This window comes from Salmo trutta, chromosome 9 (genome assembly GCF_901001165.1).
Source record: "Salmo trutta chromosome 9, fSalTru1.1, whole genome shotgun sequence".
NCBI lineage: Eukaryota > Metazoa > Chordata > Actinopteri > Salmoniformes > Salmonidae > Salmo > Salmo trutta.
The window spans coordinates 28,802,879-28,816,838 of NC_042965.1; the positions used below are offsets into that span (position 1 = coordinate 28,802,879).

Sequence of the window (13,960 nt, forward strand, 5' to 3'; positions counted from 1 at the left end):
ACACTGCAATTAGATTAAAAATAATTTATGGTTTATGCCTATATAAGACATGTCTATGTCTCGGAAAGTTGGGTGTTGTATAAAACGTCATTCTAGTCACTTTAGCACACGTTAGCAACAACCGTCCCAGTTTAGGGACACCCATCCCGTAGAGGTTAACCTGTTGGGGCTAGGGGGCAGTATTTGCACGGCCGGATAAAAAACGTACCCGATTTAAACTGGTTACTACTCTTGCCCAGAAACGAGAATATGCATATAATTAGTAGATTTGGATAGAAAACACTCTAAAGATTCTAAAACTGTTTGAATGGTGTCTGTGAGTATAACAGAACTCATATGGCAGGCCAAAACCTGAGAAGATTCCATACAGGAAGTGCCCTGTCTGACAATTTGTTGTCCTTCTGTTGCATCTCTATCGAAAATACAGCATCTCTGCTGTAACGTGACATTTTCTAAGGCTTCCATTGGCTCTCAGAAGGCGCCAGAAAGTGTAATGGGGTGTCTGCTGTCTCTGGGCGAAGAACAGCAGGAGAATTTGTGAGTGGTCAGCCTGGGGAAAGTGACACATGAGAATTCTCCATTTTTTTCTTTCAGCCTTTGAATGAATACAACGTCGCCCGGTTGGAATATTATCGCTATTTTACGAGAAAAATAGCATAAAAACTGATTTTAAACAGCGTTTGACATGCTTCGAAGTACGGTAATGGAATATTTTGAAATTTTCTGTCACGAAATGCGCTCGTACGTCACCCTTCGGATAGTGACCTGAACGCACGAACAAAACGGAGGTATTTGGATATAACTATGGATTATTTGGAACCAAAACAACATTTGTTGTTGAAGTAGAAGTCATGGGAGGGCATTCTGATGAAGAACAGCAAAGGTAATCCAATTTTTCTAATAGTAATTGTGAGTTTAGTGTGCACCAAACTTGGCGGGTGTCAAATTAGCTAGCCTGTGATGGCCGAGCTATCTACTCAGAATATTGCAAAATGTGCTTTCGCCGCAAAGCCATTTTAAAATCTTACACCGCGATTGCATAAAGGAGTTCTGTATCTATAATTCTTAAAATAATTGTTATGTTTTTTGTGAACGTTTATCGTGAGTAATTTAGTAAATTCACCGGAAGTTTGCGGTGGGTATGCTAGTTCTGAACATCACATGCTAATGTAAAAAGCTGGTTTTTGCTATAAATATGAACTTGATTGAACAAAACATGCATGTATTGTATAACATAATGTCCTAGGAGTGTCATCTGATGAAGATCATCAAAGGTTAGTGCTGCGTTTAGCTGTGGTTTTGGTTTTTGTGACATATAGGCTTGCTTTGAAAATGGCTGTGTGATTATTTTTGGCAGGGTACTCTCCTGACATAATCTAATGTTTTGCTTTCGCTGTAAAGCCTTTTTGAAATCGGACAATGTGGTTAGATTAACGAGAGTCTTGTCTTTAAAATAGTCATATGTTTGAGAAATTGAAGTTATAGCATTTTTGAGGTATTTGTATTTCTCGCCACGCGATTCCACTGGCTGTTGACTAGTCCCACCTCGCCCAGGGAGGTTAACCTATCCCACCTCGCACTGCAACACTGCCTGGCTGGGGGCTGTGCACACGTGAAGAGCTGAGTGAAAGCTTCATTTTTAGAAGCGCTGTGCACAGGTATAAAAAGGGGGATGTTTTGCAGTGGCAGGGAGACTAGTCAGGATAGAGGGAAAGATGAACAGAGCAAAGTACAAAGAGATCCTTGATCAAAACCTGTTCCAGAGCGCTCAAGACCTCAGACTTAGGCGAAGGTTCACCTTCCAACAGGACAACGACACTAAGCACACAGCCAAGACAATGCAGGAGTGGCTTCGGGACAAGTCTCTGAATGTCCTTGAGTGGTGCCGGTGGCTGAATCAGAGTGGTGATGGGGGTTGCCTTAATCGACATCTTTGGCGCCCTGGGAGCAGTTGTTGTTGGGGGTTAAGTGCCTTGCTCAGGGTCAGAATTACATTTACAGACATGTCGGCGATACGATCCAGCAACCTTTCGGTTAGTGGCCCAATACTCCTACCCGCCAGGTTACCTTACTAGTAATAAATGCATTATTGTTTAAGAAACTTTACAAAGCATGTTCATCCGGTTTTTTTCTGTTTGTTGGTGTAATTTTAGCAACAACAAAAACATTTTTGGAAGGTAGAAAATCTGAGTGGCTGGTAGATTTTTTTTAATCTACCCACCACAGGGGTTGGTGGACCAAACTTTTTTTAGGCCCTGGGCTCAAGGAGAAGCATTATAAAACATATATTTTGGAGTTATTTGTATTAAATAAACACACACAGTGAGCGCCATGTCAAGTGCAACACTTCATCTGTTCTATCCTGAATTGACGGGAGCTGCAATGACAGCGTCATTGACCCCAACTATGTTAGAGATAACCCCAGAGTACAGTATCTCCATGCTCACACACGTGTGCACACACACGCACTAATACACACGCAAGCACTCACTCACACACACGCACGGAACCCCACACACTCGCACTCACTCCCACTCATACATACACACACACACACACTTTGTACGCGCCCCCCCGCCCCACTCACTGTGGGTGGTTCTTGTAGACAGAGCCGTCCACTCCTATTGTTGTCCTCAGCCTCTCTGCAGCCTTGTTGTCTCTGATCTGTCTCAACACAGCGGCCAGGGTGGCAGCACACAGGTGGGCGGCCCGGGTCGACACCACCTGACACACCCTCCGAGTGGCCACGCAGTCCTCCACAGAGGGGTCCAGGCCCAGCCCCCTCAGCATCTTCTCTGCACTCACCAGACCCTCCTTGTCTCTGTCAGGAAAATAGTACCACCTCAGTTACATACCAGCTTATAAAGTATAACATTCAGTTTGGTATTTGTATGAATTACATTTACTACCTATCATCATCATCATTAACCAAGTTATGTCAAGATAGGCCCACATATTGTACACACACAAAAACTACTAACTTGTCATTTTCGATGGCAGAGACAAAGCTGGTCTGGAGTTGTCCATTGGTGACGAGGTCCGGGGTGGTGTGACCCTGAAACACCAGGTCCTCCTTGGCCATCTTTACTAGGATCAGACGCACCAGCTCTCCCATGTACATCCCACTGATCATCTTCTCAAACCTACACACACACACACACACACACACAGCAGGCTGTCACACATTTACAACAACACCTGGCTAGCTGTGAGTAAATGCTGAGGGTGATACTTAACAAGCTGAAAATTACACTTTCAACACAAAGCCGGATCTATATAGCAGCTGGAGGTTGATATCTTTTCCAGGTGGGATTGGGCAACAGACAGAGAGGACCAGTGTAATAGACAGTATAGTAGAAGTAGAGGGCGGGCCAGTTGTCTGTCTGCCACTCACAGCTGTTTGCCAGGGTTGAGGGAGCCGGCGTCGATATCCTGGTCGAAGTCTGTACGAAGATCATCCAGAGCGCCGTCGTCCCCAAATGCCCCCCACTCCATGTTAACACACATCCTCCCCTCGTCCCCTTCCACCAGCTCCAGGTGACGCATCTCCTCCATGTAGCAGGCGTTGGTGCCAGTGCCTGGGGGGCAGCAATAGACAACATGGTCATACTGTACTTCTTACTTACCAAGGCCTCATCACGCCATGCGGCATTTAAGGCCTCAAAAAGGCCCCCCTTCTATCTCTTTCTGTCCTGGACTATTTTAGACACCTCTTTCCAGGCCCAGGTGAGCCCTACATTACACTGGTCTTGAGCTCGGCTCCATACTGTAATTCAAGGATTCTCTCAAATCTGGAAACTAACAGCACTCCATCTGGCCCTCCAGGCTTGGTTACAACAAGAGTATCCCTGCTGTACTTTGTGCCAGCTACATTTTTGGGATGATCAGCAAAATAATGTTTCTTTTGTTGAACAATAGACACGACATTCTGGGTGGTTTTTTTTCTTTTCCAAATAGTGTTTTAAATAAAATAATTTGTATATTGAGAATGTGTGACTAATCTGATGACGTAAATTGTTTTTCATTTCCAGACTGCATATAGGTTCAGCTTCCCTCAACAACCACACTTCTAGGTTTATAATTGTACTAAACTTACAGACACGTTTCAATGGTAAGCTTTTCTCACCCTAACACCAAAGCACACTTGAACATGTCACAATACAACTACAGTAGTTCCATTATTTACATACTGATTGAGTCCTACTAATTATGTATGGAATGTGTTCCCAATGGAGACCTTCAGTGTTCAATATGCAATTACACTCCCCTACATATTTACTTGGACAGTGAAGCTAAAACTTTTAATTTGGCTCTACTGTAATTTCCGGACTATTGAGCGCACCTGAATATAAGCCGCACCCACTGAATTGTATTTTTATTTTGAACATAAATAAGCCGCACATGTCTATAAGCCACAGGTGCCTACCGGTACATTGAAACAAATTAACTTTTCACATGCTTTAACGAAACACTGCTTGTAACAAAAATAAATAGGCTTTAACGAAACACGGCTTGTAACAAAAATAAATAGGCTTTAACGAAGCACGGCTTGTAACAAAAAATTAGCAGTAAACAGTAAGTAGCCTACCAAGAAAGTCATTGGTCACTATCTTCCTCCTCCTGTGCACTGAAACCACTGAAGTCATCTCCTTCAGCGTCGGAGTTGAATAGCCTCAGAATTGCTTCATCCGATATTGGATCATTTTCATTGTCACTCTCGTCACTGTTTGACCTTAACCCGTTCGGCAATTTCATTGGTCTAATGAAAGCTTCATGCCGCCAAAAAACTGAGCACGTCACAGAATGTGTTTTTTTGTAAGAAAAAAAATTGAAAGCGGGAAAAATCCATATATTAGCCGTGTCATTGTTTAAGCCGCGAGGTTCAAAGCGTGGGAAAAAAGTTGCGGCTTATAGTCAGGAATTTACGGTATACGCCAGCATTTTGAATTTGAGATCAAATGTTTTAAACAGAATGTCACCTTTTTAAGGGTCATTTTATACATGTCTGTTTTAACGTTTAGAAATAAATGCACTTTACATATGTAGTCCGCCCATTTAAAAAGGTGTCATAAGTATTTGGACAAATTCACTTAGTGTATTCAATTTAGTCAAAAGATTAGTATTTGGTCCCATATTCCTAGCATGCAATGATATCAAGCGTGTGACTCTACAAACTTGTTGCATGCCTTTAGAATATGTTTTGGTTGTGTTTCAGATTATGTTTTCTGCAAATACAGTACCAGTCAAAAGTTTGGTCACACCTACACATTCAAGGATTTTCTTTATTTTTACTACTTTCTACATTTTAGAATAATAGTAAACACATCAACACTATGAAATAACACATATGGAATCATGTAGTAAACAAAAAAGGGTTAAACAAATCAAAATACATTTTGTATTCTTGAAAGTAGCCACCCTTTGCCTTGATGACAGCTTTGCACACGCTTGGTATTCTCTCACCCAACATTACCTGGAATGCTTTTCCAACAGTCTTGAAGGAGTTCCCACATATTGTTGGCTGCCTTTCCTTCACTCTATGGGCCAACTCACCCCAAACCATCTCAATTGGGTTGAGGTCGGGTGATTGTGGAGGCCAGGTCATCTGATGCAGCACTCCATTACTCTCCTTCTTAGTCAAATAGCCCTTACACAGCCTGGAGGTGTGTTGGGTCATTGTCCTGTTGATAAACAAATGATAGTCCCACGAAGCACAAACCAGATGGGATGGCTTATCGCTGCAGAATGCTGTGGTAGCCATGCTGGTTAAGCCTTGAATTCTAAATAAATTACAGACAGTGTCACCAGCAAAACACCCCCATACCATCACACCTCCTCCTCCATGTTTCACAGTGGGAACCACACATGGGGAGATCATCCGTTCACCTACTCTGTGTCTCACAAAGACAGGGCGGTTGGAACCAAAAATCTCAAATTTGGACTCATGAAACCAAAGGAAAGATTTCCACTGGTCTAATGTCCATTGCTCTTGTTTCTTGGCCCAAGCAAGTCTCTTCTTCTTATTGGTGTCCTTTAATTGTGGTTTCTTGCAGCAATTTGACCATGAAGGTCTGATTCAAGCAGTCTCCTCTGAACAGTTGATGTTGAGATGTGTCTCATACTTGAACTATATGAAGCATTTATTTTGGCTGCAATCTAAGGTGCAGTTAACGCTAATTAACTTATCCTCTGCAGCATAGGTAACTCTGGGTCTTCCTTTCCTGTGGCGGTCCTCATGAGAGCCAATTTCATCATAGCGCTTGGTTGTTGGGACTGCACTTGAATAGACTTTCAAAGTTCTTGAAATGTTCTGCATTGACTGAACTTTATGTCTTAAAGTAATAATGTACTGTCGTTTTTCTTTGCATATTTGAGATGTTCTTGCTATAATATTGACTTGGTCTTTTACCAAATAGGGCTATTTTCTGTATACCTCCCCTACGCTGTCACAACACAACTGATTGGCTCAAACAGATTAAGAAGCAAAGAAATTCCACAAATTAACAAGGCACACCTGTTAATTGAAATACACTGCTCAAAAAAATAAAGGGAACACTTAAACAACACAATGTAACTCCAAGTCAATCACACTTCTGTGAAATCAAACTGTCCACTTAGGAAGCAACAGTGATTGACAATACATTTCACATGCTGTTGTGCAAATGGAATAGACAACAGGTGGAAATTATAGGCAATTAGCAAGACACCCCCAATAAAGGAGTGGTTCTGCAGGTGGGGACCACAGACCACTTCTCAGTTCCTATGCTTCGTGGCTGATGTTTTGGTCACTTTTGAATGCTGGCGGTGCTTTCACTCTAGTGGTAGCATGAGACGGAGTCTCCAACCCACACAAGTGGCTCAGGTAGTGCAGCTCATCCAGGATGGCACATCAATGCGAGCTGTGGCAAGAAGGTTTGCTGTGTCTGTCAGCGTAGTGTCCAGAGCATGGAGGCGCTACCAGGAGACAGGCCAGTACATCAGGAGACGTGGAGGAGGCCGTAGGAGGGCAACAACCCAGCAGCAGGACCGCTACCTCCGCCTTTGTGCAAGGAAGAGCAGGAGAAGCACTGCCAGAGCCCTGCAAAATGACCTCCAGCAGGCCACAAATGTGCATGTGTCTGCTCAAACGGTCAGAAACAGACTCCATGAGGGTGGTATGAGGGCCCGACGTCCACAGGTGGGGGTTGTGCTTACAGCCCAACACCGTGCAGGACGTTTGGCATTTGCCAGAGAACACCAAGATTGGCAAATTCGCCACTGGCGCCCTGTGCTCTTCACAGATGAAAGCAGGTTCACACTGAGCACGTGACAGACGTGACAGAGCCTGGAGACGCCGTGGAGAACGTTCTGCTGCCTGCAACATCCTCCAGCATGACCGGTTTGGCGGTGGGTCAGTCATGGTGTGGGGTGGCATTTCTTTGGGGGGCCGCACAGCCCTCCATGTGCTCGCCAGAGGTAGCCTGACTGCCATTAGGTACCGAGATAAGATCCTCAGACCCCTTGTGAGACCATATGCTGGTGCGGTTGGCCCTGGGTTCCTCCTAATGCAAGACAATGCTAGACCTCATGTGGCTGGAGTGTGTCAGCAGTTCCTGCAAGAGGAAAGCATTGATGCTATGGACTGGCCCGCCCGTTCCCCAGACCTGAATCCAATTGAGCACATCTGGGACATCATGTCTCGCTCCATCCACCAACGCCACGTTGCACCACAGACTGTCCAGGAGTTGGCGGATGCTTTAGTCCAGGTCTGGGAGGAGATCCCTCAGGAGACCATCCGCCACCTCATCAGGAGCATGCCCAGGCGTTGTAGGGAGGTCATACGGGCACGTGGAGGCCACACACACTACTGAGCCTCATTTTGACTTGTTTTAAGGACATTACATCAAAGTTGGATCAGCCTGTAGTGTGGTTTTCCACTTTAATTTTGAGTGTGACTCCAAATCCAGACCTCCATGGGTTGATAAATTGGATTTCCATTGATTATTTTTGTGTGATTTTGTTGTCAGCACATTCAACTATGTAAAGAAAAAAGTATTTAATAAGATTATTTTTTCATTCAGATCTAGGATGTGTTGTTTAAGTGTTCCCTTTATTTTTTTTGAGCAGTATATATTCCCGATGACTACCTCATGAAGCTGGTTGAGAGAATGCCAAGAGTGTGTAAATATGTCATTAAGGCAAAGGGTAGCTACTTTGATGAATCTACAATGTAGAAAATAGTAAAAGTAACGAAAAACCCTTGAATGAGTAGGTGTCCAAACTTTTGACTGGTACTGTATGTGACGTAATACGCAATTTCCGGAGACCACTTTTGGCTCATGAGTGCTACTTTCAGAACTACTGGATTAAAAGTATATAAAAGTACTGGAGAATCTCTTTAATGTGGGTGCTACCATGATTATGGAAAATCATGAATGAATCCTGAATAATGATGACTGAGAAAGTTCACTGTCCAAATAAATACATTGGGGATTTGTATATGGCAAGAACATACGGAGTGAGAAGATTGGGAGCAAGAACATTGAGTCCAATTGATTAGGCCTGTGTGTGGACTGTATCGATTAAGGGCTCAGTACCTTGTACCTCACTCAAAACATTGGAAGTGTGCCATAGGGTTGGGCGATCTCAACCTTTGTCCTATTGTGATGATGTACTCATTAAATATTGTGATATATACTATATCTAGAAAAGTATGTGGACACCTTCAAATTAGTGGATTCGGCTATTTCAGCTACACCCAGGTGTATAAAAATCGAGCCACAGCCATGCAATCTCCATAGACAAACATAGACAAACATTGGCAGAAGAATGGCCTTCCTGAAGAGACCAGTGACTTTCAACGTGGCCCCGTCATAGGATTCCACCTTTCCAACAAGTTAGTTTGTCAAATTTCTGCCCTGCTAGAGCTGCCCAGGTAAACTGTAAGTGCGGTTATTGTGAAGTGGAAACATCTAGGAGCAACAATGGCTGAGCCGCGAAGTGGTAGGCCACACAAGCTCAAAGAACGGGACCGCTGAAGCGCGTAAAAATTGTCTGTCCTCAGTTGCAACACTCACTACCAAGTTCCAAACTGCCTCAGGAAGCAACGTCAGCACAAGAACAGTTTGTCGGAAGCTTCATGAAATGGGTTTCCATGGCCGACAAGCGTCGGCTGGAGACATAAAGCTCGCCGCCATTGGACTCTGGAGCAGTGGAAACGCGATCTCGGGAATGATGAATCATGCTTCACCATCTGGCAGTCCAATGGACGAATCTGGGTTTGGCGGATGCCAGGAGAACGCTACCTGCCCCAATGCAAATTGAGAATTGTAAAGTTTGGTGGAGGAGGAATAATGGTCTGGGGGCGGTTTTTCATGGTCGGGCTAGGCCCCTTTCTTCCAGTGAAGGGAAATCTTAACTCTACAGCATACAATGACACTCTCGACGATTCTGTGCATCTATCTTTGTGGCAACAGTTTGGGGAAGGCCCTTTCCTGTTTCAGCATGACAAGGCCTACAAACCTGACTCAGTTACACCAGCTCTGTCAGGAGGAATGGGCCAAAATTCACCCAACTTACTGTGGGAAGCATGTGGAAGGCTACCCGAAATGTTTTAACTTCTACGGGCTAGGGGGCAGCATTGAGAATTTTGGAAAAAATATGTTCCCATTTTTAACTGCCTCCTACACCAACTCAGAAGCTAGAATATGCATATTATTGTTCAGGTTTGGATAGAAAACACTCTGAATTTTCTAAAACTGTTTGAATGGTGTCTGTGAGTATAACAGAACTCCTATGGCAGGCAAAAACCTGACAAGGTTTCAAGCAGGAAGTACCCTGTCTGACAAGGAGTCGTGCGTCTTACATCTTTTTATTGAAAAGTAAGGATCTTAGCTGTAACGTGACAATTCCCAGGGCTCCAATAGGCTCTCAGAGCCCGGGAAATAACTGAAGGTTTACGAGGGAGCCTCAGGCTGAAACACATTATCACCTTTTGTAAGTGTCGACTCAGAGGACCTTTGAATGAGGCGCGTGCACGAGTCGCTCCTGAGGAGAAATTTTATTCGGCTGTTTAGGCTCAATGCATACTCCCGGTCGGAATATTATCACTTATCTACGAGATAAATGGCATAAAAATTGGTTTTAAACAGCGGTTGACATGCTTCGAAGTACGGTAATGGAATATTTTGACATTTTTGACACGCCAATGCGCCATGCGCGGGACCGTGAAGAAGCATTCTGATAGTGTCTAGAACTCACGAACAAAACATCGCTGTTTGGATATAACGATGGATTATTTGGGACCAAACCAACATTTGTTATTGAAGTAGAAGTCCTGGCAGTGTATTCTGATGAAGAACAAGCAAGGTAAGAACATTTTTCTTATAGGAAATGTGATTTTGGTGAAGGCTAAACTTGCCGGGTATCTAAATAGCTAGCCCTGTAATGCCGGGCTATGTACTTAGATTATTGCAAAATGTGCTTCATCCGAAAAGCTATTTTAAAATCGGACATATCGAGTGCATAGAGGAGTAATGTATCTATAATTCTTAAAATAATTGTTATGCTTTTTGTGAACGTTTATCGTGAGTAATTTAGCAAACTGTTAGTAAATTCCCCGGAAGTTTGCGGGGGTTATGCTTTTTCTGAACGTCACATGCTAATGTAAAAAGCTGGTTTTTGATATAAATATGAACTTGATTGAACAGACATGCATGTATTGTATAACACAATGTCCTAGGTGTGTCATCTGATGAAGATCATCAAAGGTTAGTGCTGCATTTAGCTGTGGTTTGGGTTTATGTGACATGATATGCTAGCTTGAAAAATGGGTGTCTGATTTTTTCTGGCTGGGCACTCTGCTGACATAATCTAATGTTTTGCTTTCGTTGTAAAGCCTTTTTGAAATCGGACAGTGGGGTTAGATTAACGAGATTCTTGTCTTTAAATAGCTGTAAAATAGTCATATGTTTGAGAAATTGAAGTAATAGTATTTCTAACGATTCAAAAATCGCGCGACTTGATTTCAGTGGCTGTTACGTAGGTGGGACGATTTCGTCCCACATACCCTAGAGAGGTTAACAATTTAAATGCAATGCTAACAAATACTATTTGAGTATATGTAAACTTCTAACCCACTGGGAATGTGATGAAGAAATAAAAGCTGAAATAAATCATCCTCTCTACTATTATTCTGACATTTCACATTATTTAAATAAAGTGGTGATCCTAACTGAGCTAAGACAGGGCATTTTTACTAGGATTAAAATGTCAGGAATTGTGAAAAACTGAGTTTAAATGTATTTGGCTAAGGTGTGTGTAAACTCCCGACTTCAACTGTATATATATATATTTTTTAACTTTATTTATAGATTTTCAGATATAACAACAAAAACAGTACAACCCTAACCCCTAATTCTCCCATCCATCCGTTCTCTCTGTCCCACCCTCCAGTCCTAAACCACCCACCCACCAAGGCATCTATAAAAGTAAGTTAAATAAGAAAGAAAAACAGAAACAAACAGTAATAGAAACAAAAACTATGGAGAAAAAAAGTTCAATAAAAACTCTTATCAGCACAAATGGCCACTAGAGCAGACATGACTGCTTATGCAAGTTACTCTAAGTAAAAGACAGGCTCTCCATGTATTGTATTAATGGGGACCAGGTCAAACCTTTGTCGGGACCCATGCACAGTGTACCTAACCTTCTCCAGAGGCAGAGATGACATCACCTCCTTAATACACTGCATCAAGGAAGGCGGCTTTGCAGACTTCCAGTGAAAGAGGATGCGTGGTAGCATTCTGGTCTAGAGGAAGTACACCAAAAATGTCAGTGACCGGGTTGGGGATAACAGTTGTATTACACATATGTGAGAATGCCTCAGAAATGGGGTCCCAGAGGCCACTCAAAGATTGGCATGACCAAAACATGTGTCCCACAGTCGCTGGACACTTGGGGTAAACATTTGCCAATCTGTCATTTGAGTAATGGAGTCGTAGCAAAACCTTAAACTGAATAAGCCCATGCCTTATGCAAAATGATGTGTGGATACACTCAATACTTTGTTGCCATATATCATTGGGTAGCTCGCCACCTATGTCTTGCTCCCATGCAGATTTTGTATTGCAAAGGAAGACAGATTAATGTTCTGTATTATGTCGTATAATCTGGAGATTGTGCCCTTCAGATAAGGGTTAAGATCTAAGCACCTCTCGACTGGACACTTAGTGGGCTCGAGTGGAAATGAATGGAAATGTTTTTTGGCAAAGCTGCAAGTTTGCAGGTATCTAAAAAAGTGGGTATTGGGAATATTATGGTCAACAGCCAGAGTATCAAATGAGACAAATGAATTATCAACAAATAGGTCACCAGCAAAACACCAGACTGTTCCTATGCCAGCACTGGAATGCCGTGTCAATCTGTGACGCTGGGAAGAGATGATTAGATGTTAATGGGGAGAAGCCGCTTGCTTGTTTAAGGCTAAAGTGACTTCGGTATTGGGACAAGATTTTAAGGCAGTTCTTAACAATGGGGTTCAAAACATGGGCGCCAAGATTCATGGGCATTGGGGAGCACAGGAGCGAGGCTGGAGAAGTTGGAAGGTTGACTGTAACTCCATGATAGCCCAAGTTGGGCCATGCTTGTTTTGAAATGTAGAAACCCAATAAACACATTTAGATATATTTGCTGACCAGTAGTAGTGTAACAAATTGGGAAGGCCCAGCCCACCTGCGGGCTTATGTCTCCCTAGATATACCTTTCTCATTGGTGGATTTTACTTATTCCAAATTAAGTTGAAAATGTAGCTGTCCAGTTGTTTGAACATCGACTTTGGCAGAAAAATGGGGATCATTTAGAATAAGTATTAAAACCTAGGTAGTACAGTCATCTTAACAGAATGAATGCGACCTGTTAATGAAATGGGAAGAGACGACCACTTTATGAAATCCTGCTCAGTGCGCTCCAGGAATGTTTTGAAGTTATGTTTAAACAGAGCCTTAAATGAGTGTGTGACCTTTATCCCCAAATAAGTAAAGAGCTGATGCTCCACCATAAATGGGAATTTGGCATACCCAATACCTTCTGTTAACTGATTAATGTGGAGGAACACGCTTTTTGTTAGGTTTAACATAACCAGAGAATGTCCCAAAACCTTGTAGCATGTCCAAGAGATAGGGCATAGACTCCAGAGGGTTAGAGATGTATAAAAGAAGATAGTCTGCATATAAGGACAACTTGTGAGTCATGTGGCCCCTCAATATTCCCTTAATCCTTTCCTCCGCCCGCAGGGCGATAGCAAGAGGCTCAATAGCCATATCAAATAGGAAAGGGGATAAACAGAAACCCTGCCTGGCAGCCCTGTGAAGAGGGAAGTAGCTGGAGGTAACATTGTTGGTGCGAACAGAAGCCACTGGGGACGAGTACAAGATCTTAATCCAGGAAAGGAATGACGGGCCAAACCCAAATCTCTCTAGTACTGTAAATAGACATTCCCACTCACCCGGTAGAAAGCCTTCTCAGCATCAAGAGAGATGACAACCTCTGGCTGTAGAGTTGAGAGGGCAGAATAAAGAACATTAAATAGCCGGCGCATATTACAGAAAGATTGCCTACCTGAGAGAAATCTGGTTTGGTCAGAGTTAATTATATTAGGCATCACTGTCTCTAAACAGCACGAGAGGACCGTAGTGAGAATTTTATAACCGCAGCACAAAAAGCTTATAGGGCGGTATGAGCCGCAGTCTAGGGGATTCTTGTCTTTTTTAAGCAAAACCGAAATAGTCGCCTGGGTAAGTGTCTGTGGCAGTTTCTGACTAGAAAGGATTTCATTCTACATTGAACTGAGAATAGGGGATAATTGAGAGGAGAATGCTATATAAAATTCAATGGGGAAGCCATCAGGCCCAGAGACTTTACAGCTCTGCATAGACTGGATTGCCAGAGTAGCTTCATCATCACTTATTGAGGCATCCATGTT

The 13,960-nt window shown here is 43.0% G+C and overlaps 1 protein-coding gene across 2 annotated transcripts in view; it reads right to left on the reverse strand.

Moving 5' to 3' along the window:
- LOC115200353 (hexokinase-2) overlaps positions 1-13,960 on the reverse strand; it is a 92,182-nt gene that overhangs the window by 31,335 nt on the left and 46,887 nt on the right. For both annotated transcript variants that reach the window (XM_029763350.1, XM_029763351.1), the window contains exons 7-9: positions 3,395-3,578; positions 2,982-3,143; positions 2,588-2,821 (exon numbers count right to left, since the gene is read on the reverse strand). In XM_029763350.1, coding sequence (XP_029619210.1) covers positions 2,588-2,821; positions 2,982-3,143; positions 3,395-3,578 — 580 coding nt within the window. The remainder of the gene's footprint in view (positions 1-2,587; positions 2,822-2,981; positions 3,144-3,394; positions 3,579-13,960) is intronic.